Source organism: Nanorana parkeri, unplaced genomic scaffold (assembly GCF_000935625.1).
Source record: "Nanorana parkeri isolate BGI_ZX_2015 unplaced genomic scaffold, ASM93562v1 scaffold76, whole genome shotgun sequence".
NCBI lineage: Eukaryota > Metazoa > Chordata > Amphibia > Anura > Dicroglossidae > Nanorana > Nanorana parkeri.
The window spans coordinates 1928730-1936891 of NW_017306344.1; the positions used below are offsets into that span (position 1 = coordinate 1928730).

The following is an 8162-nucleotide window of genomic DNA, read 5'->3' on the forward strand; positions in this document are numbered from 1 at the left end:
ATATGTCTCACCCACACAGCTCTTCCTCAGCATGTCTCACCCACACAGGTCTTCCTCAGCACAAGTTACTGTATATAAGACGTTGTCTAAATTAGTCAAGAAAGGGATGCTATACATTGGCAAAAAAAAAACCAGACAAGATTTGTATCTAAAAAGAAATTTTATTGCTGTCTGTGCAGAGATTTCACATGCATTCAACGCAGACAAGCACAATAGTTATAAAAAAAAACAAAAAAAAAACCCTCATCCCCTGTTCATGTTTATTAATAGATCACAGAGCCCTGGAACATGGATGCTTGTGTTTTTGGCAGTCTAAAGGGTTAACGGACCACCTTTTGCCACAGAAAAGAGGCAGGATTTAGAGAGTAAACGAAAAGAAAAACTTAAACAGCTAGGTTCATGTACAGATGAAATGCAGGCGATGTCCTGCCACTCATCTACTCATTAAGGTGAAAACTTTAGCCCTTGCAAAAGGGATACCTTGTGGAACCCCACTGAATCATTGCACTGAAATATGACCAGTCATTTTATCGAAAACATATTCCAGGGAAAGAGCATTTGGGCATTTGACAGTCTTTCGTCCGTGGATAATCCTATCACCAACAGTAAAATGGAGTTTTAAATGAAGATTACATACAAACCACTTCTCTGCTGGGCACACTAGTGTACAAGTTTCAAAAACAAAACATCTGGACAATGCACCAGATAGAAGTTTCCATAATCATACTGATATTCCAGCATGACCGGCGAACACTAGCCCCATTAGTGCATTGCGTCTCTGGAGAGAGAAACACATGTGTACATGTTTAGGTATGGGTGTTTGTGTGCTCCTGTGCTGTGTATCCCACTGCCCATTCCTTCCCAGTATGTCTGATCAGTCTCCGGTGACCTGTGTGGCTGTTCCATCAGATGTTTGGCCGCTTGACTGGATGAACAAGGGCTGTGAGAGGTCCTGTCCGGCTGGCATGGTAACTTGCTGAATCTGGTATAATTGCTAGAAGAGAAGAGAAGTTTTTAATAAAATGCAAGAAAGAAGGTTTAAGCTGTAATTTAATATACTTAAACATTTACCTGTCCATCAGTGAACTGACTGAACTGTTGCTGGCCTTGCTGGAGATCTGCTTGTGAAATCTGGGAGAAAAGAAAAAATCACTAGGAAGGACTTCACATTTCTTCTTCAGTGCTACTTCTATTATTCCTTTATCTCTTATCTATTGCAGTGGCTAAGGGACTGAAAAACAGAGTAACAAACACTAATACACACCAGCCAAGATGATAAAAGAAAAAATACTCTCCTGAGCTTGGGCACATGATGTCCCACTCTTGGTCATTCTCTGTCAACTATATATAGGCATACTTTACTTTAAGTCCCCTTAAAGTAAAGTATGCCTATACTGTAAATAGAGAATGACCAAGAGTGCGACATCATGTGCCCAACCCCAAGCTCAGGAGAGTATTTTTTCTTTTATCATCTTGGCTGGTGTGTATTAGTGTTTGCACAGGAATTCCAAGTTACATAATTTCTACATCACCCTCTGGGAAGAAGCTACATGAACTGGATTCTCAGACTATCATCTTAAATTATGTTCAACAGGAGTAACATTTGCATGATCAAGCCATGACTTTTCCACCCAATAACTAATGATAATCACTACCTAATCTGGACAATACTGATCACAAACATTATTGCATGTCTATAGGCGTCCAATCAACAGAAGCCCTCAAAGGAAGAATTGTATCAATTGCTAAAGGTTTCTGAGCAAACTGTCACCATTCCATTGTGAAAACATTGATGCAATGATTACCCAGAAGCATGAACATGGTGAGCTTCTGCGTGTTAGCTATGGCTTTTAGCTAAATTGAATAATGTTATCTCATCAATCATCTAGGTCCAAAATGGGTATGGGACTAGCCGCTTGAGAAAGACAGCTAATTTCACGGGACACATGGAGCTTTGGTTGAAAAGAAGTCTAATGCTTTAGCTATTTAGGTCTAGGACGGCCATAATGGATATCAAACCTGCCATGTATTTAATAAGATTCAAAGGTCCGACAAGAAATCACACTAACTCTGTGCCGATTTGAGAGATTCTCTCTCCTCTGACAGAATTAATGTTTGCTTCTTGAAATTTTACAGAGATCTTTCATTTGGTGATGACTTTCATGCTGCAATTTTCAAATATTTGAAATGAAAAACACTTTTGTCCCCACTTACCAACACCAAGAATACAAATTAGGCTTAGACATATTTAAAAAAGGAGATATATGAGGCGAGTGATTTCCACTCAGCCTCATAGTTAGAGCCGACCTGTGACAAAGAAACTGTCACACGTTGGCTCTATCGATCAGGAAGTAAGCAGAAACATGCACGATCTGCTCACTTCTCGATCGTCTCCCTGCAGAGAGCAGTGACTGTCAGTGACTGCTCCCCAAAAGGGATTCCCCCACTCCCCTCACCAATCCTCCAGCGCTGAGTGGAGGAACGGATAGGGGAGGGGGCGGGCACAGTGGGCTCCACCTCTAGATAGGCAGAGCATGCTGTAACTCACGCAGCTGGGCGGATCTCGACAGTAATGTCAAGATCTGTCCTGGCTGCGATGCTTACAGTATATTGCAGGCAATAGCCCGCGATATACTGAGCTTTGGGTCACGGGAGGACACTAGTATATGTATTCTTGTGACCCTTAAGATAACTATGGGGAAAAACAAACACTTACCCCATAGTTCTCTTTTAAGGTTATTAACCTTTAAGAAACAAGACTGTGATAACATGTCCACCAGCTCACGGACCATGAAGATGAAGAAAATACTATTGTGAACACTTGAAATAAAATTACCTGCTGAGCATTGGCTGTCAAGGTCTGGAGTTGTCCTTGCACCACCTGCGTTCCAGATACAGGCTGTGCAAGCCGTATGTACTGAAGCTGTCCTGTGTTAAGCTGGACCTAGAAACAAACAAAAACACACAAACCCAAATATAAACACTAGCTCTTACAAAATATGGGATAATGGCATGCATTTTACACAGTACTGGCTGTCCCCGGGTTACATACAAGTTAGGGACTTTAGGTTCGTACTTAAGTTGAATTTGTATGCAAGTCGGAACTCCGAGCAAAAAAAAATATTTTTTCATTTTGGATAGCATAGGGAAGGGTCACGTTTGTTTTGCCGTCTGTTCCCCTTGTTCAGAAGATAATAAATAAAATGTTTTATTTGAAATGACACCAAAAAAAAGTTAAAATTTTTAATTTTATAAACTGTAAAAAAAAAAAAAAAATGTATTTGTTTGCATTTTACATTTTTATTTATTTCACTTTTTAAAAAAAGTGTTTTTTGTCTTTTTAATTCATTTTTTAAAATATTTTTAAACTTTTTTTTATTATTTTAATGCTGGGAGCCATACCCAGCCTGCTATAACTGAATGCAGCGGTCTGTGTCCCCGCCAACACAGGCGCGGAGAGCAGCGGGAACACAGGCCACTGCAGCCACAGTTCTCCTAAATGTACCGGCGGCTGCCGGTAAATTTAGGAGAACTGTGGACCCCGTCCATAAGTACGGATTGTCCATAAGTCGGATGTTTGTAACCAGGGGACTGCCTGTAGTCTAATAAACTAAGTGCCAACCGGCTAGCAGACTGAAACTGGCCACACAAAATTATGTGATTGTGCAACCTCCTATAGATTTACCAACAACTATGTAGTGTGAGGGCCTAAGGAATCCATTCTGTTTAAGTGCAATCTGGTAAGCCCTCACACTATATAAATGTTGGTAAATCTATTATAGGAGGTTCCAAACTCATGTAGTAAGGTGTATCCTTGATACGGAAGAAACAAATTTAGAGGATGACTTGCACTTAGATATCCAGACCAAAAGATCACTATAGTTTAAATGAACTTGAAGGTGTCAAACATGGAGGATGAAGAGAATCCAGGTCTTGCGGCACATTAATCAAAGGACAGAGACAGGCCATAACTATGTGCAGAAACAAGAACAAAACCCTGAGCGCACAGACCTGGTGCATTAAACTTAGTTGACTTATAACGTGATAAAAATATTATTGCAATCACAAGTGTCACACATATACAGCATTGGAGCAAGGATCTCAAACACAGCCCTCCCTGGCCACTGGAAAGGCTGCATGCCAGAGCTATTCTAGCTTTAAAGTCCAATGTTTAAGCTTTGTAAGTGCTTAGCATTTATTGTGGTAATGAAGAGGTGCAGTGATGATGTATATGTGTGTGCACATCACTCACATTGCAGGCTTTCTTCATTTTTTAAATAAGGGTTTTATTAGGCCTGAATCCTACAAATACAAAACTTTCTCCACAGGAAACTCAGTCTGACACCGTGGTGTCAGACTGTAACCTGCTGCCCCCTCCGTCACCCATTGTAGCATGATCAGTAAACAGCCCTGCCTTTACAGGCAATACACTGTCCAGGATGGGAGGAAAGCTATACACACACACACATTGCTTGACAGCAATTTCCACAAGGATATATAAGAGGCAAGCCAAAAAAAAAATGCAAGTTTCTGTTTTCATATACATCAACTGCATATGCCGGCTTCATGTACTCTCGGTGTACATTGCTGGAATAGGTTTTGTTAAACTTCTGCAAAGGTGGAAATGGGCTTTAAAATCACAGAACGGTTGTCATATCCCAAATGCATCTCCACTAGCTGTTAAAAGCATATTAGGCAAATATAAAAATCTACAAATTAAAAACATCTGAAATGTGTAACATTATACATGAACTAGTTTTAGTATAACAAATGTACAGTTGTCCATTGATTCGCAGAGCAGTTTACATTTTGCAGATTACTCAATATCGTTCATACTCTAGTGATATGCAAATGAATGCTATCAATTTTCCTTGTGTGTGATTAAAAAAAAAAATGTGATATACCCAGAAATGTATGTCCTACAGTATGGATCAATTAATGACTTTTGACCTGGTTAAGTTGCACCAGCCAGGTTTACACGTTAAAAACCTGCTGTTACAGTACCCAAAAGACAGAGGATCATCACCCAATGATGATGTTTATGAAATGGTCATCTGTCTAATGGCCAGACCAGACTTATGCAGACACCCACAGTTCAATAGATCTTGAGGAATTATTAGACATTTTCCCAGGTAATTGCTGATGTTCCTCACAGATGAATGCATGTGTGAAAAGTGTCTGCATAAATATGTATGTGAATCCAGTGCAATTATGTAGGCTTATGCCAACTTCACTTTACAGAAAGAATGCATAGGTCATATCTTTCCATCATCCTACGTCTAAGAGTACACCTTTAACCTGGCTGTATGCAGCTGCCCAACATGATACGTACTGGAATCTGCTGGATCTCTCCTGTGTTGGTGATTATTTGCTGCATAACCTGCATAGTCTGTCCTGTTGCATTTTGCCCCTGCTGCGACTGTCCCTGTGGTTGGGCCTGGAGAATCTGGACCTGCTGTCCTTCTCCTACTTGCATCGTTACTGGCGTATTCTGCACAAGAAATAAAAAAAAATTGAAATCAGTAACTGCAACTTAACAATACGAGCAAAAAACACTTAACACAGCCTACACAAAAGTGAACTTATAAGAAACAAATTCCATACGAATTGGCATGAAAACATGCTTGCGCATACCTAAATATTGGGACATCTCCTACCAATTTAGAAGTGACTGCATTGTGATAAGTTGTTCAATATTAAAAGGCTCTTTGGAGGAGGTTTTTTTACCAAAAAGGCAGAAAAGTTCTAACACCACTCTTTATTGCATTGCTAAAGGCAACTACCTTCCATCTAGTTATTGCTTTGCCAAAAAAAAAAAAAAAATGCTCCCCATGCCTCCTGAATCATGGCAGGCGTCTTCTTTATTTAACAACCAATCAGGGTTTAATTTTGGAGAGCAAAGCTTCCCTTGTCTTCTTCTTGCATTAAGTATTAATGCCCTGGAGACTCAAAAGTACTAACACAGAATGTATTCATTTTGTAGCTAGTAATGCGAAATACAGATATAGTAATGATTAAAAGGAGAACAGATGGGACATGCTGCATGTGCATCCCTTTTTACATTGAGTGAACCCATCCTTGGTCTCCTGAAGAACTTACAAGATGCTAAACAGCACAGCGGTTTTTGTGTGATTTTCGCAGCTTTGGGCAATTTGTGTATTAGCCTGATTAGGAATGCTCCATTTTTACTCACATTTTGAGCACAGCCAGAAAGTTGGAAAACAATCAAAATTCAATAGCAGTCAAAATGTATCTAGTCCACTGCAAATATATTGTAACCAAAGTGTTTCTGGAATTTAGAGGGTAAAGCCACTTTTTACTTGAACATATAGTTCCCATTGGCCAGTTTAGGGCTTACAATAGGGATGCAAAGCTTATCTGCAGATGTAGGGATCTCAGATTATGTAACATAAAAATCTGCCTTTCTTTTGTAGCAAATACATAGTAACCAAGCCAAGGAAAACTAAGGGGGTTATTCACTAAAGAGCCGAAGGATCCAGCCGTAGCTTCAGCTAATCCTTCGACCGCCTCTGCCCTTCGGTTCAGTTGAACCGAAGGGCTTCTGTAGGGCTATTCACAACTATTCATAGCATGTTCGGCTGACTGAAATCAGCCGTAGTGAGCCAGAGTGAATAGCCAAACATCGTTCGGCTCACCTCACTTCGGCTGGGTTATTCACTCGGCAGCTTTGTGAATAACCCGGTCAGTTATATATTATAAAGTGTAAAATAATCCACCCTTGGGAGCAGATAGCCACTGTTTTATTTAAGGTTTCCCCATGTGAACAAAACACAGTAGGTCAAACATCCAAGTGTGAAATGTCTGACTACAGTCATGCAAACAAGATTAGAAAAGCCATTTCAGAAGCAAAGTGTGTTTATGGTTGGCTGACCTGCCCTTGTTGAGGCTGAGCAATTATAATCTGCCCAGGCTGCAGGGTAGTTGTAGAGGATGAATTCTGTTGACCAGTTTGTCCTTGTACTTGCACAGCTGCAGGTTGCTGGGCCAGAGTAAAGTAGTACTGGACGGGTTCTGCTGGCGTGACTGCTTGCCGGACTTCTTCCTAAATAATTGTGCAAAGGGAAACTTAAAGTACAGTAACAGCAATTCAGTCACAGTGTATTTAAATGGCAAAAACCAATACAGTACATGTACTGCATATCTAACGCAATAGCACGTGTATTAGAACAGTCAATGTTGTTTTATAATCCTAAAGTGACCTAATTCACCCTATTTGAGATCTCGGTATCTGTTGGAGGCTAGATTATCACCCTAGGGAGACAAAAGGAATAATTTATGTGCTGGGATTCCCACCTTCCTGGACAGACGTCCCTTTAAGTTCTCAATGTACACCTCAAGGTGTTGCTCATCTTACCTATCCCAGAGCTTATGCAAACCCTGTGTTTTCTGTCACCATTCTGTATATATTCACACTAAAATGTGTAATAGATGTCCTCAAGTTATGTTTTTTTAACCAAATTTACTGCTGTCCCTGGTGAGACACAAGGCAGAGTTGGAGGATTAACTAATCAAGAGATACTTGTCAGATGCTTTTAGACACAGCATCTGTTTTTCATGCAGGCTTAATGATAAATGCCTCGGCAACAAGCAGGCAAGTTAAACATTTCACAAAGTACTGTTAATTTGAAATTAAAAAAGGAGAGTGAAGGAATTCTGGTTTATTTGCAATAGATGCTCTGTATTTCCAGGACAGAAAATGTATTTCATTTTTGTGGGGAAAAACGTTCCTGAATGATCTTGTTTACATGGACATGCTGAGTCAACAATAATTTAAAAATGTGCATGCAGTATTGTCCGTTTCAGAATGAGCACATATTTCCCAGTACATCTACTGTGAATAAAGCCTATATAAATAAAACAAGTGTATTCAATAACAAACTGATTTTATGTACCAAGCAAAAGTGTTGTGTTCTTTTTTTCAGATTTTAACAAACCCGTCAGCAGCTTTCATTTTTATTTCACTAGAGCTTCTGTAAGATCAAAATCCAAACAGCAGAAATGAATGAGATTTATAACTGGTTCTTAAACATGGAAAACCACAAACCCAAGTTTTTAACCACAACAGAATTGTAAAAGGTAACAAAGATATTTTAATATGTTAAAAACCATGTTAGTTATAAATCCACAGACAGAAAATCTCA

The 8162-nt window shown here is 39.6% G+C and overlaps 1 protein-coding gene across 4 annotated transcripts in view; it reads right to left on the reverse strand.

Annotated features, from left to right (window-relative positions):
- Nucleotides 1-145: 145 nt before the first annotated feature.
- The window catches only part of NFYC (nuclear transcription factor Y subunit gamma), a 48535-nt gene continuing 40518 nt past the window's right edge, over nucleotides 146-8162 (reverse strand). For all 4 annotated transcript variants that reach the window (XM_018576766.1, XM_018576767.1, XM_018576768.1 and 1 more), the window contains 5 exons: nucleotides 6893-7063; nucleotides 5333-5491; nucleotides 2837-2944; nucleotides 1072-1131; nucleotides 146-994 (listed from right to left, as the gene is read on the reverse strand). In XM_018576766.1, the coding sequence (XP_018432268.1) occupies nucleotides 875-994; nucleotides 1072-1131; nucleotides 2837-2944; nucleotides 5333-5491; nucleotides 6893-7063 (618 nt within the window). In that variant the 3' untranslated portion in view covers nucleotides 146-874. The remainder of the gene's footprint in view (nucleotides 995-1071; nucleotides 1132-2836; nucleotides 2945-5332; nucleotides 5492-6892; nucleotides 7064-8162) is intronic.